Raw genomic sequence first — 14875 nt, 5'->3', positions numbered from 1 at the left:
AGCATCAGAAGAGGCTGCTGACTATAAAAAAAAAATAAAAAAAAATAAACTTCAGCTGGACAAAGGAACAGAAGATAATCGTCATCAAAGGAGTTAAAATGACTGAATCTGATTCAAGCCACACTTCATTTATAGGACTTCTTCCATGGTTCTTCCTATAGAAAGACATACTGTACTTAGTCATCTTTTGTACAAGTATTCATTTTGACACTGATTCTGTTTCTTCTTTCTTTGCGTCTGCCCCTGACCCTGTCATCTCTCATATTCTCCCCTCTTCTCTCCAGCTGTCACCGCGATGCGACTACGTGTACGTCAACGGGAAGGAGACGAGAGGAAAGAGTAGAGTGATGCTCAACTTCACCTACAGTTTCCTGAGCGCTCAGCTGGAGATGAGCGTATGGATTCCCCGCCTGCCCTTGCTCATTGACGTGGCCGACCCCGAGCTCAGCCAGATTAAAGGCTGGAGGGTCCCAGTTAGCATGGGCAACAGGAGGTGAGACCTGACTGCTGTATCTTTACACTAATAGCGTGCTGGGTTATGCATTGTTGTTAAATTGACACCAACCTCTAAATAATGCAAACACTGGAGTACTACATCAGCAGCTTTGGAGGCAGAGGCAGAGGCAGAGCGGTTCTTGTGCCTCACATACATATCCCTCAGAGTTTGGCTATTTTAAAATAGTCCCAAGACAAGTCCAAATCTCTTTATTTAGGTCATTAACCTGAGAAGTTTTTAACAGCGCCTGCATGAGCGTCACATTCTTCACTTGGCGGCTACAATAATTTGGCTTGTTGGTGCAGTCATATGAGGCATAAAATGCAGGTGCAGCTGCAGAGGAGTTATAATGAGTGTCTAATAATTCACTAGACCGGCTTCCCGAAAGGTACTTTTACTGAATAAGAAATGACTAATAATTTTAAGCATTACAAAGCGTGGACAAAATTCCTGAGGCTAAAAAAGTGACACAGTCCACACTGGTCTGTGAGTTGCACAAGACGGTTCTAATAAAAATATGTAAATCAGTGACTTTTCGACTCATACGAAAGCGGCTAATTAGAATAGAAATAATCCTGCTCAAATTAATATAGATGATCAGTGAAGCACACTTGCTAATTTACATTTAATAATAGCTATTATCATGATTGTTTCCAGTGATCATACAGAAAGTAAGAGATGGCAGAGAGTCGGTGATGGAAAAAAAAGGTATGAGATTGTTACTCGTGTGGACCTGTCAGGCACAGTAGATGGAGGGGAAATGAAAAGAGTAATTACGTGACGTGGCCGTACATCCTCTTAGTTGCTGGCGATTCTTTCACACGAACGAGTGAGAGCGCAAGTTACAAGTGTCTGCAGTGTTGTAAGTTATATTTCAATGCTTTCTAAGCTAATACAGACATCATTTAATACTTCTTTTTTTTTTACATAAACAATTCATATACAAACTGCTTCTATTTGCTCCTGTTTTCATTGTGACCAAGATACATATTAAGCAGGATATTTACATTTAAATGGCACTACAAAATGGTGACACAACGTTTCTAAATGACCTCGAACCTAGTTTATATTCATGATATACAACCTTTGATCACTGTAGCTAATAGCAGCTGATATACAGTATCAGCCTGGTTCACCGGTTCCAACACTGGTGATTCAGGTTCAAAAACCCCATGTAGGATCACCAGCTGATGTTTAACTACAGTCCAAAGAACCACTGTCATCTGCTATTGAACATCTGCATCTATTTAGCATTACTGTATTGACAATTCTATACATTAATACATGTAGATTATGTGTCTACGACTAAAACTTCTAATATGAACATTAATCTTATATGATGATTTGTATTTTACTATATTGTGATTGATTATCATCACCATCTGGTTATTGGTGGCCATAGGACGACTTAAGGTTGTGGACACACACATAAAACACCCACACTGCAGCTGTAACTTCAGCAACTTTATAGCATACTAAAGCATTTCTTAAGTGTTCATATACTGTTTAGAAATGCTAATAAAAGGGACATAAATCAAAGCGATGTCAAACTACACTTCTGCCACAAAGTCACAAACTTCAGTGTCATTTCCCATTAGCACAAGAACCCACAGGGTGGCACTCTAACACAAATGCCCCCTGCTATCTGTGCTTGATCACATCAGTCATGTCTGTCATGTGCATCACTGAAGGCTGCACGAAGCTCATCTGCACAAAAACAAAACAAAAAAACCCAAAGAGGGAGAGCCAAATTGAAAAATACATAAATAAAAAAATGTTTTCTTGGCACAGGCTCATCAGTGTAAGCGTGCTCAGACTATGCGTGCGCTCATTCACACAACCGTGCAAGCCTGCTCATTACAATCCGACACCTTGGCTGACCTGTCACTCACTGCTACAAACATGACCTGACCTCATGTTTCTGTTGCCAGCCACAAATGTCACCTTGGTTTTAGATTGCCGTCCCCTCGCCGACGTGGGGAGGGGACGGCGGTGGAGGGGAAGTTACAGGAACTAAGCCAAGCCATTGGGCCCCAGCATGTTAACCTGTCAGCCCCTTTTTCTGCCTGACCGGCCATGCCTCATTAAACCTAATGGAAAGTGTCACTGTCACTCCCCTCCGGCCACCTGACTGGTAGAGAGACAGATGCAGGCAGCGAGTTGAAAGAGTGAGAGAATAAAGGTGAGAGGCAGGGGAGAGAACAAGCAAAGTGAGAGAGTAGAAAAATAGATTACAGGAAAGTCATGTTAGGGACTGATGTGAGAAATATAGAGTGAGAGTCTGACTTACAATGTGTGAGTGTGAGAGAGAGATGACAGTGACAATGCACAGAGCAACATAATAGACCTATACCGTGATAAAGAGCGAAGGATGGATCGAGTGACATACGCAACTAACAGCCAGGGCCATTATTCTTTTCATCGTCATTGAGACTTTGGAGTGGATCTATGTCGAAGTCTGGGTCTTACCCTTCATCGCAGCTCCCACAGCTCAGTTTAGAGCCCCGAAAAATACAATATGTTGTTGTTTACTATGATGTATTACAGTAGCCAAGGGCATAGTTTGTGTCTACAAGCAGTTTTAATGTATTTCTGGGAAGAAATGGTTCCCAGAACTTTTGGCGCATTAATCGTGAAACAGGACAAACTGCTTAGAAAATACAACACAGTGGAGCAGAACAGAATCGATAGATCTAAGATATTACGTCTAATTTTGTGTTATAGGAAGCCATTAGCTTGTTGTAAAGTAGAATATCATTTGTATCAAACATCTGGGTGCCATATTATTGCTGCACTGTATATCACTGTCTTGTCTTGCACACTCAGGTACCCATTAGCCTTCTTCTCTAATCCTTTGGAACACAGAGTCATTTTCTCTTTCCTTCCGTCCCTGCCGCCTGCAGTCTTAATGTGGATCTTTTAATGTGATAAAGTACCGTACAGGCCGCACTTAAATAGGAGGAAAAGAACAGGACAAATGTGTCACAAGATTCCTCTTCTGGGTTCACAAACATTCATTTGCTACTTGACGTATCCTCTGAGATGGCTATATCTGCAAAGTGTTTGCCGTGGGCCAAATAAATGGCAGTCATACAGCAAAATATCAGCTGCCCTTTTAAAGAAAATGAGAAAGCAAGCAAGGCAGTAGTTTGTCTCTGCAAGCTGTTCTAATGGATTTTTGAAAAACACTATGACTTTTGGGAGGTCAGAAAAGAAACCATAAAGACTGCAGCATGGCTGACAGTAGAGGCCTTGACTCCAGTTAATACCATCAGAGGATTTAGACCATGTAGGCATTAATGGTGATAAGAAAAATGTGCCTTGAAAATTTTGAATAATTATAGTTTTAACCTTTAAAGTGTCTTTTCTACTGAACACCTCTCCAAAAACAAAAAGGCTCTCAGTACTTTTCACCCCAGAAACAAACTCAAGTATGCTCATGCCATCTCCTCAGTGCTGCAACTAACCGGACTTGGTTTTACTCCCAGTGCTCATCTGCCCCTGTTATCCTGCTCCCTTAGGTACGAGAGGGTCACGGATGATAAGGATAATGGCAATCCATCAGACGAGAGGACAGAGAGTGCCTGTGCGCCGCAGTATCAGAGCACCAGCCTGCGTGTCCTCACGCACTTCGTGGCGGATGCAGGAGAGGTCAGAGGAGCCTCGGATGAGGACGGGCTGGGCCAGCAGAACTTCCTCCTGGGCAGTGACTGGCAAGTGGAAGTGACACAACTGGTGAAGGATTCTCTGAGGGTGGACGACCCGAGGGTTGCCCAGCTAATGGACGGCCAGGTCTTAATCGGACTGAGCGCTGGAACCACCAAGCTACAGGTTGTTATATAAATGTGTATGTTGTGCATGTGCAATCAGAAAATGACACTGCATTGTTATTTACAGTATATCACCAGTCCGCAGTGACTGACACATCTGCCTTGATCAGGGGTTATTGTTAGGGGCACGTTACCGGATCCTCATCATGTCAGTCAAAGAGATATGCTGTTTTATTTATTATCACTGCAAGCTGTAAAGCTAAGTCAGTCCCCACCACGAGTTTTCTGACTCTGACACAAGACAAATACAAATACAAGACAAGTCTATCCCCATTCTTAATCATTCCTTCCCAGCAAAACTGCCCAATACCTGTCTAGCAGACAGAAAATGGTATTTTTTACTGAGATTGGTGAAGACAGTTACATAGATGTATAAATGGAGGATGGACATACATCTACACTTTCATCCTGTAGCAAGACAAATATGTTGGAGTATTTGTTTTTCAAGTTGTTTGGCTCTTTTGCTCCCACATAGCCAGCCAGCCGCAATAATTAATGCAGCTTAGGTTGTTTGCATGTCTGGCCAGTGACAGTTGAAAAATAGAAAGACAGAAGGGTGGAAGGAGGCTACGCATATAGAAAATGTGGAGTCAGAAAGAGCAGGCTTGGCAGTAGAAAGCAAAAGGAGTTGGAAAAACAAGTACATTGATTTGCAGCATGGCACAAACACTTAAGCCCCATCATGAGTTGACAGAGAAACATGCATTCCTGGCACGTCTAACAAAAGCCTGCACCTCTGCGGTCTCTCTGTCTCCTTCCCTCTCCCCCACACACACACACACACACACACACACATATTCAAAAAACTATTTATCTAATACAACAGCCAGGTCCTCACTCAGGACGGCACGCATGCCCACTCACTGTAAATCAACACCAACCTGGCATTTACAAGATAGCACAACACAGAACAACATTGTAGAAGCAGTGGACTGGAATCAGTCTCTCAGTCTTTATTTATCAATTGAAGGGTCGTGTGTACTGCGCAGGAGTGATTATATGTAACACAGGGCTGGATCACTGGTGGGTCAGGACATTGTTTAAACAGACACAAGGTCACAAAGAGAGATGTGAGCGATCACCCTGTATTCAGCTCAATATTGAAACAGAAACAAGACCAGGTCAAAACCTAGCATATGACTGTCATAGGCTCTAATACCATGATTACAAGCAGCTGGCTCTGTCTATATATTTTTTCAAGCAGACTAACATGGAATGATAAAAGATGAAGTGAACCCATGGAGCACTTTACTGTATGTTCACAATGTGCAGGTTGAATTGACCACAACTCAAAAACATGAAGAGCAACTTAAAAGAAAAACTCAAATGCTGTAACTCAGTTATAGATCCACCACTGATTATAAAACACTCAAGCCAGTTCACTAGTAAATTAATATGCGTATGATTATACTTGAGCCAGGACTGCATCAGTATAAAGATTAACTTACAATTTATTTACAATGTTTTTTGGTTTTTTTGTTTGTTTGTTTTTTGGGGGGGGGTCGTTGGATCGTTTTCCCTCGTTAGCTTTAGATTTTCATCTCCAGTGTCAAAAACCATTTGATTGCCAGAGTACTTCATGATGAATGGACTAAATATGTCTACAGAGTGCATGTAAGTGGTGAAACAGGCTTTTTATGTCCTTTTCACCCTTCTCTTACTATAAAGTGTATGCCCGCATTTGCTCTCTCCATCACCTCCTTCATTTTAGATAATCAATTAAACTCAAGAGTATTGACAAATGTGTTAAGGAGACCAAGACATTTGTTTGATTCAGATCAATTTTAGGTCCAATTTCAAACACAAGTGCCTTCCAATTGTTGACACTGCAATCGAAGTATAATCACTGCAGCTACCAGGGACAGCCTATACAAATATGAGTGTTAAGCCATACGAAATGTGTTATATTGTTTCTCTAGAGCAATTAAGGAACCATTTTAAATAAGCTTTTGTTTCTTATCTACAGTGCTGCTTGAGTTAGATCTCACTTAGTGAATTTTAATTCCTGTTACAAGTAATAGGTTAGTGACTGTCTTTTAAATTACATGAACATAAAGGTTAATTGTACCATTGAATGTAGTGATGATTTGATTGTGACTTTTTATTTTTTACTATTTAATCAACATTTTGCCATCAAAGTGCAAGTAAAATGTTTCTCAGCATAGCCTTTGGTATGCTGCTCAGGTAGTCTGTGGAAAGGTTAAGTCATTCTGAATGAAAACATGCTCTTGATTTAGGACCCGGCTTTGGCCCTAATCTAGAGAAATCATGTAAACACTTGAAGCAAAACACGTGGACCACCAGGGTTACATGTTCGAGTGGCTTTCTTAATTTTCCTAAAAACAGCGCGAGCCATTTAAATATCACCATTTCTTGTGACCTTTATTTCCCTTTTATTTAATTCATAGTTGGTGTGAAGAAAAGCTACATTCCTCTCTTGATTGGCTCCATGTAAGCATCTTAGTCATGCCATTAAAAATACAGCAAAATCTATGCAGGTACACACTGGCCTTCCAGCAACAGCACTGGGGACAATCCAGGGTCTGACTATGATAATCATGCAAAGCACAAATAATGTGTAAGAAGAATAAACGTTTATTTTATATTTTTAAATGTCTGTTTTCACTCTTCTATATCATTTTGTTATTCAAACATTGAGCAAAATATCTAGAAAGAGACATTCATAATTACTGAAATTCAAAAATAACATTTTTTTTTTTTTTTTTTTTTTTACAAAATTCTAAAATTAATCACCAATGTCTTATAAGATTAAAGGTATTTGAAGTATACCTTTTCAGTGTTAGTCTTTTGTGCAAGCTGAAAGTGCCCGCTGAGTGTTTTCTGGACTGTACTGCTTACCTACAGTATGTCATGTGTGTTCATGTGCTGGTTGGAAGGATCCGAAATCTGAAAAGGGAGGTGGCACTTTCTTCATGAGCTACGCTGTCAAGAGAGTCAAACCCAGAAGACACACAATGAGCAAATATGGACACTGCGAAATGGATATTGTGAATTTGAGTGCAGCTATTTCCCTGTCTCTGTCCTTTCTCCTCAATCACTGTCAGCCATCCAGGAAATATAGCTGCACTAATAGAGCTGATCTATGCTTAAATGTATTTAGGATTTAAATGCATAATATATTAGGGATTGTATTTGGACTAAACTGTGAATAATTGCAATTAAGAACTTGGATTTAACATTTAAATGGAAGCCAAGGACTTCAAAAGGCCAATGATATAGTAGAAGATTCCATAGAGGCCCTAGAATTGGCAATTTGATCATTAATACACCAGGCTGCAAGTTCAATTGTGTATTTGAAGAAAGGAATGAGTCCTTTTAAATACCATCATTCTGACATGTTATGGAAAGACTACTTGCATGCAAAACACATTTAGCTATTAACCTTTCCAAAAGTGTCAGTATGATGAGTCAGAGAGACATGGTCTGGGCAAGGTAATATTGTCGGTTGCACCAGACTAGATGCAGGTGCAAATGGGATTTTGTAGGGTCAGGTAGAGGAAGCCTTTGGAGATTTGGACAGAAATCATACAAGACAAGACTCTGACAGCTTTGAATGGGAAGGGGGAAGCCTGGAAGGGATCTTTAATTGATCCCTGGAGGAGGAATGAAGCAGGCTGTAAACTCTGGAACTGGTGTGAGGAAGGGACTTGACAAGTCTAGTGGGGGGGAATCTCACAACTATGGATTCAGGGCTATAGGCTGCACCTGCAGTCTTCCTACAGTAATGGGGTGGAGGCGAGACATGACATTTCTGAAAATTGGACAAAGGACTCTGATAAAGAGGAGGAGAAGGGACCCACTACTTCCACAGAATCACGCAAAGGAGCCTTGACATCTTTGAGATGAAAGCAGCAGGAAGTCTGAACATTTGTTAGTATGTTGGGGTTAGGTTGACGGGAGTGTTGATCTGTTTGAGGAATGCAAAAAGCGCACCTGACATTTTGTGCACAGTTCTGTGGGAAGGTTATAGATCGTGCAATCTGGTATCTTGAGAAGAGAAAGACATTCTTTTCAAGGTTGAGAGCTTAGCAGCTCCCGCTAAGAGAATGTGATACCTCACCTCTTTAACTGCCTGCTCATACTCAGGTATCCATTTACCTGTTTATATTTCACTAGCTTAAGTTCAAGTTTAGTAAAGCATGTGGCATCTTATGAATTCTCAACTAACAAAACTCACCTGTAATGATACAAGCTCGAGACCCCAAAGCTGGATTTAGAATAATCACTGGTTGCCTGAAGTGTAACTGCCAAATGAAGGTATGCAGCTGCTCTACTGTATTATTTAATTTTACCCTGTCTGTATGTCCATATTTCATTTCATAACAAACCAGTGGCCTATGGAGCTAATTTTAAAACCAACAATTTGTGCCATTGCCTCTTTTACTCCCTTTTTATTTGTAGAAAAAAAAGAAATAAACAACAATCAGTGGGCACACTTAATTGTAAACATAAAAATCTCAACTATGCAATCAGCACCAGTCTGATTTTTTAACCTTTTCCTACATATCAGAGATGAGGATAAACTACAGTTCCCATTTCTTCTCGACACTGCAATGATTCTGGCTGCATTTTATCATTCAAGGATAACAGTTCCTCCGTGTGGGAACCAAAAGGGAAAATGAAGAAGAGGCAAACCAAAGGGAAGAAAACAGGCAAAAGGGCTTGTACAAATGAGGCAGTGATAGGTGCTGACAGTTCATTATGGCTGGTAAATGCGGCTGTGTGGGGGCGGCTGGAGAAGAGACTGGAGTCTTAATTGGAGCGGAAGGGAGGGATTCTCGTCTTATAACAATATCACAACAATTTACATGCTTACACTTCTGCCAACTCAGGGGTGGATAGGGTGGAGATTATACATTTGCATGTTAGTTTAGGACCATTTTTGCACTAGTATGCTTGGCTATCACACTGTATGCAGAACTACTGTACATGCCTGTAGTTCTACATGGCATGTAGGTGGTATTAATACAATAGTTTTGAATACAGAAAATGTGTTTTGTATATTTTTCCCCATTCACATTTTTATTGACTCAATACCCAGAAGCAGGGAAGCTGTCCTTGCTTCCACAAATGCACGAAAACAACATGCATTTAACTTTTTTAGGCCTTTAATTGATAGGACAGCTATAGAGAAATCACATGCAGCATAGGGCCACCCGTGGAATCGAACTGGGCCACTACGGCAAGGAATATAGCCTCTGCATATGGGGCGCCTGCTCTACCCACTGAGCTAAATTATGTCCTGCATGCATTGACCTTTTAAATGTGGCCACACTACTCATGAGTCTCAATCAAAAGGTGCAAAGCATAAAGTTAAACTGAGCAACAAACTGACTGTCATCATATAGGGCGGTGGTTGCCAACCCGTCAATCGCAATTGACTGTTTGATCTTGAAAACTTTCCCCGTAGCTCTCGAAAATAACAGAATAATAAATTCAGAAACACATTATGCCCGATTGATGTTCGGTTTGCTCTTTCAATCCAGCTTTTGTATTTTCTTTCAGTGTAGCAGACGGGTGCTGCTTAAAGCATCCAATGAGATAAGAGAAGCCCCACAGAGTCGATCAGCGCTGCACACAGAGTGGTTGTTACATTGAGGGTTCTTGTCACCAGTTGCTCTGAGCAAAGTGTGGCCGTCAGTTATCGACTGGGCACATCAATGTTTGTGTGGCACCGGTGCATGTACGCGAAGTCCGCGCAATAGTAAAATTACAAGTACAATCTTTTCTCTCAACACTTCAATAGGTAGATCTTTCTTGTCACCAAGGCTGAGGTAAGGGATCTTGGGCTTAAAAAGTTTGGTGACCACTGATCTAGGGTGACACCCTTGACAAGGAAAATAGCCACAAGAAAAAGACCTCTTCCTTCTAATTCGCAGAAACGATGTCATCTGTGGTTTTAACAGACTACCATGAGCAGCAAGTCTTTGCATGTGTTGCAGGTGCTCTCCCCTCTGACGGCATCGGTCCTGGCTGAGAGGAGCATCAGGGTGCTGGACGACAAAGTGAGTGTGACAGAGCTCGGGGTGCAGTTGGTGTCTGGACTATCGCTGTCCTTGCAGCTCAGTCCGGGGAGCAACAGAGCTATCGTCGCCACTGCAGCCACACAGGAAGTCAGTGAATCCCTCAAACAGGTACGAGTGCCACACATCCAAACATCGTTCAGCACTTGACATTATTCATCATTAACCTGCCATGCATGAGAGGAGAGAAAGTCTAATCTTAACTGTACTAGCATTGTACTGTGCATTGTATTTGGATTACAAGTTCAGGGTTGGACCAGGGTTATTATGGAGTCTATTCATTGTAATTTTTCTTGTATAATTAATTCACTCTTGATATAGGGAAGCCATCTCTTTGATTTGCATATCCTACCACTGAACCGCTCTGTTATTCCTGTAATTATAATTTCAAATGGAGGAAGGCTACTGTCTCTTCCCTTGGAGAGAAAAGAATATTTGGCTTTCAGGAGAATAGTTTGAAATCCACTCTATCCAATTGTTTCAATGAGTCCTTCTATTGTAATTAAGCCTCAATTTCACTCTCACCATGTTCCTCTGTTTACAGTCATCTTTATGCATTAATAGAAAATGTGCAGGTTATTGTTTTTGGAGTTATTTCCAGGGCTATGTATACTGGGCTACTGCCGTTACAACAATCCTGTTTATCTATGCATCTGTTTTTGTTTTTTTGCTCTTAAGGAGTCCCTCATCAGTGCTTGGCTTCAGTTCAGCGATGGATCCATGACTCCTCTGGACAACTACAACACTGCACATTTTAATCTAGTGGCCAGTTCTTTGGATGAACAAGTTGTGGCAGTGCAGCGCAGTGCAGCATGGAAGTGGCCCATCATTGTTGCCAAGGGTGAAGGTCAAGGTTTGCTTGTGCGCGTCGAAATGAGCTCGCCCGAGGTGTGCCAGAGGGGCAAGCGACGTACTGTTTTGGCCACCGGCATGGCAAACGTGCAGGTAAGGTTTGGTCAGCCAGAGGAGCAATACAGACAACCAGGAGATCGGCGAACAAGGCCTGATCCTCCATACTATGGCGGATCTATCTCTGACATGGAAACTGGGTTGATCAACCGTGGAGCAACTACCATAAGAGGCCATGTTCCAGTCAGACCTAATGGGGGCCGTCTATCAGCGGACAGTGGTACCAGAGTCCCTGGCGATTTCTCCGACTATTCAGACCAGGCTGAGCTGCCTCGGAGCCGCAGCACTGATGAGGACTTGTTGCCATCTCGCCGTGGCCTAACAGACCTGGAGATTGGCATGTACGCTCTGCTGGGAGTCTTCTGCCTGGCTATTCTGGTCTTTCTTATTAACTGCATTTCTTACGCATACAAATACCGTAGCAAGCACCTGTCCCTGGAGGCCCCAGAGGCCATGCCTCATGCTCACGACTGGGTCTGGCTGGGCCAAGAGGAGGGGCTTTGTCTGCAGCAACAGCAGCAGGATGAGCTGACTGGCACCCTTGAGGAAGGCAGTCAGCTATTAAATGGAGGCATCCAGCGTGGCAATGCCGGTGTGGGAGTGTGTACTTCGAGTGGGAGAGATCACAGGAATGAGTCGCTTAACTCGCCCACCACCAAGAGGAAGAGAGTGAAGTTCACCACCTTTTCCAATGTTAAGTCCAGCAATGGTTGTCCTGTGCTCAGCCCGTTGGCACTAGTGCAGACCAGTGAGATAAAATGGGTATGTCCCGATATTGAGCTTGGGGACTCAAAGGATCTGAGGAACTACATGGAAAAGCTGAATGAGAATGCAATTAAGAACATTGCATAGGGGGTACTGGGTGTTTTCAAAGAACTAAAGAGAAACTCACCTGAATGCCTTCAGATTATGGAGGGGATGAGGGCTGGAGGGAGGAAAGGAAGGATCAAGTATGGCGGGTGCAGAAACAGACTGGGGCTGCTGTTAAACTGTACCTCATCAACAACAACAAGACGGCAGTGTGTTCAGCCCCTGTTGTTACCATGACAGTACTCGGAGTGGGTCAAGAAACAGACTATCACGAGACATGATTTGCCACAACACCACAGAATAGCTACAAAAGGGGAAAATGTGAACTTGATAGTTGTTGCTTAACTTAAATGTTTGTTCTATTTCAGTTTCCTTTTCTATGCGCCATGTACTTTGTTTTTATGTTTACTTTTTTTTTTTTAATCATCATGTTTTAATGTTGTATTTGTTGTACTTTTTGCGCTTTGTTGTTTTTTTTATAGAGCTGCTGTATGCTCTGTACCACTTGTCAGCTATTATAGATTCTAGGAGAGAGTTCAAAGCAATTTTGTATTGTATATAAATGCAGAGTTTGATTTGGAGGTATTATATGTATAGTAACATTTTGTAAAAGTGCTGTTTGGTTATGTTTTGGATTTGTTTTTTAGTTTTGTTTCCGTTTTGTCTCCAGAGACCAGATCCATGCATGATGTTATTAAAGAGGAGGCTGATCAGGCATTCGAAATGAAAGTGTGTAGATAACTATTACCAATACCTCTGGAGACATGTCAGTTTAGTATTACTGCACTCATTCATCGTGGAGCTGAGTTTTGGGTTGGTTTCGATATGTTGATATTGGTTTACAAACTTTTGTTAGCCCCTTCATTTTCCCCTCTTAGGTGATTGTTATTATTTATGCGACCCCCTTTGATTCTGCTGCATATTTCACAAAAACTAGATTTTTTATATTTACATCCAAACGGCCTATTACAGTTTAATCAGAGCGAGTTAGTAAACAGTAAAACAACGATCACCATCAAGAGTCAATCAATAGACAATCACTAATAATCTATGAATCGATTCTTTCATTTATAAAGTTCCATAAAAATCAGTCCAGTTTACAGTTAATATGGCCTGAATTAGGTGGAGATAAGTTCACACATTTCTTAAAATACTCTGACTTTGCCACAAAAGGAGTTACTGTATGATTGTCAGTGAAAAATGATCACAAACTGTGAAATGAAAGCCCAAATCTGATCTCTTCACTACGTTTGTCATGTGTCAGTATTAGTCAAGCCCGTCCTTTTGATCTGTTTTAAAAAATTGGCTGCTGGACTAATTAAAACTGAAGGTGACTCTTCTCATCATGCTGCTGTGTGATTCATTGATCTGTCTGATGTACTCTTCCTTCTGTCCATCCAGTTCTGCTAATCTGACTGCCTGGTCTATGTGCAAACACAGACAGTGGCTTCCTCAAATATCAAAATGAAGTGCATGTTGTTGTTGACAGTCGATGTAGCTGCCAGCTGAGGCAGAAGAGATAACTTATCTCGTACCTATCATGCTGCCATTATGAACCACTAACACATACAGATACCTGTAGTTCCTAGAATGTGTGTTTGTGTTGGGTATTTATCTACGTAAGAGAAAATGGTCTGGAAAGAGGTATCTATTATTGAGATGTTGCACCTCACATTGTGATTAGAATTTGATAAAAGGCAAAAATGCCAACTACATGATCTTTATAATGGGAGCCAGGTTTTTAGGTGTGTTAAATTGTCATCCGAGTTACTCAATAATTAATGAGCCCGACAAATAGATAAAAGGAAGCAGTGAGAACTACAATGAAAAACAATCTAATCACAAGAAGTCAAGTGCATTTCTATTCAAAAATGATGTTCTAACCAGTATTCTTACCGTTTGTAATAATACCTCTGAGTATCACTTGTGTAACTTAATCTGCTGTTAAAAAGGTTCCAGGCCAAGTCTACCCGAAAAAGCCTGGAACCCATTCAGACAATTAGTCTTCATCTACAGGATCACAGACATGCACCCTTTGTAAAAGGGCAATCTAATTAGAGATTACTTAGTTCAGTCTTATTACATGTTAATGTGGCATTTCCTATGCAATTTGTCTTTTCCACTTACTGTACGTATGAATCTACGAAGTAAAAATTTGCACACTAATTAAAGCAAACCCGAGGTCATGTGCACGGGAGATGTCCCCAGGTTACCTGGAGAGTCTAAAGGTTGTAAACATTTTATTTTGGAGGGGAAAAAAACAATTTACAATTCTGCCTCAGGAGAGCGGTAATTTTGATTGAAGTCAACAGCAGATGTAAAAAATGAAAGTCTGTGCACCATCAAAATTAAAAAATTGTGTAACTCTAGAAGGCTTTAGTGGTAATGATGCTGTCAAACAAATATAGTTCACATTATTCTTAATGTGAATATATCTATGAAAAGGGACAATGCATATTCCTTTCATATGCTACAGGGCCTTCTGGTGGTATTCATTATTAATTACAAGTGGCATGTCTGAAATACATAAAGAGACTCAGTTGAAGCAGAGGGTGAAAGACTCAGATACTATTAGAGAGCCTCTGGTCTCTTCTTGTTACCCCACAGACTGTCATCATCCTCTTTTTACCCGTCTAAGAACTGTCTTCTGCTGCCCTCAATTTAGTCTACTATTTTTAAATACCTTTCCTACCTGCCTGTAGTCTTCACTTACCCATCTTTCAAAGACCAACCTGAATGTATTTCATGTAAAACCTAAACCTCTTTGTTGTTTCTTTTGTTCTTTT

At 41.2% G+C, this 14875-nt stretch overlaps 1 protein-coding gene across 1 annotated transcript in view; it reads left to right on the top strand.

Moving 5' to 3' along the window:
- Positions 1 to 13431, top strand: part of LOC146977500 (transmembrane protein 132C) — a 146647-nt gene extending 133216 nt beyond the window's left edge. Inside the window, exons 6-9 of the mRNA XM_085793801.1 lie at positions 285 to 493; positions 4018 to 4327; positions 10290 to 10481; positions 11049 to 13431. Of these exons, the coding sequence (XP_085649927.1) occupies positions 285 to 493; positions 4018 to 4327; positions 10290 to 10481; positions 11049 to 12131 (1794 nt within the window). The 3' untranslated portion in view covers positions 12132 to 13431. The remainder of the gene's footprint in view (positions 1 to 284; positions 494 to 4017; positions 4328 to 10289; positions 10482 to 11048) is intronic.
- Positions 13432 to 14875: the final 1444 nt, after the last annotated feature.

Source organism: Trachurus japonicus, chromosome 12 (assembly GCF_045865225.1).
Source record: "Trachurus japonicus isolate A0001 chromosome 12, Traja_1.0".
Taxonomy (NCBI): domain Eukaryota; kingdom Metazoa; phylum Chordata; class Actinopteri; order Carangiformes; family Carangidae; genus Trachurus; species Trachurus japonicus.
This window is presented reverse-complemented; position numbering and strand designations above follow the sequence as displayed.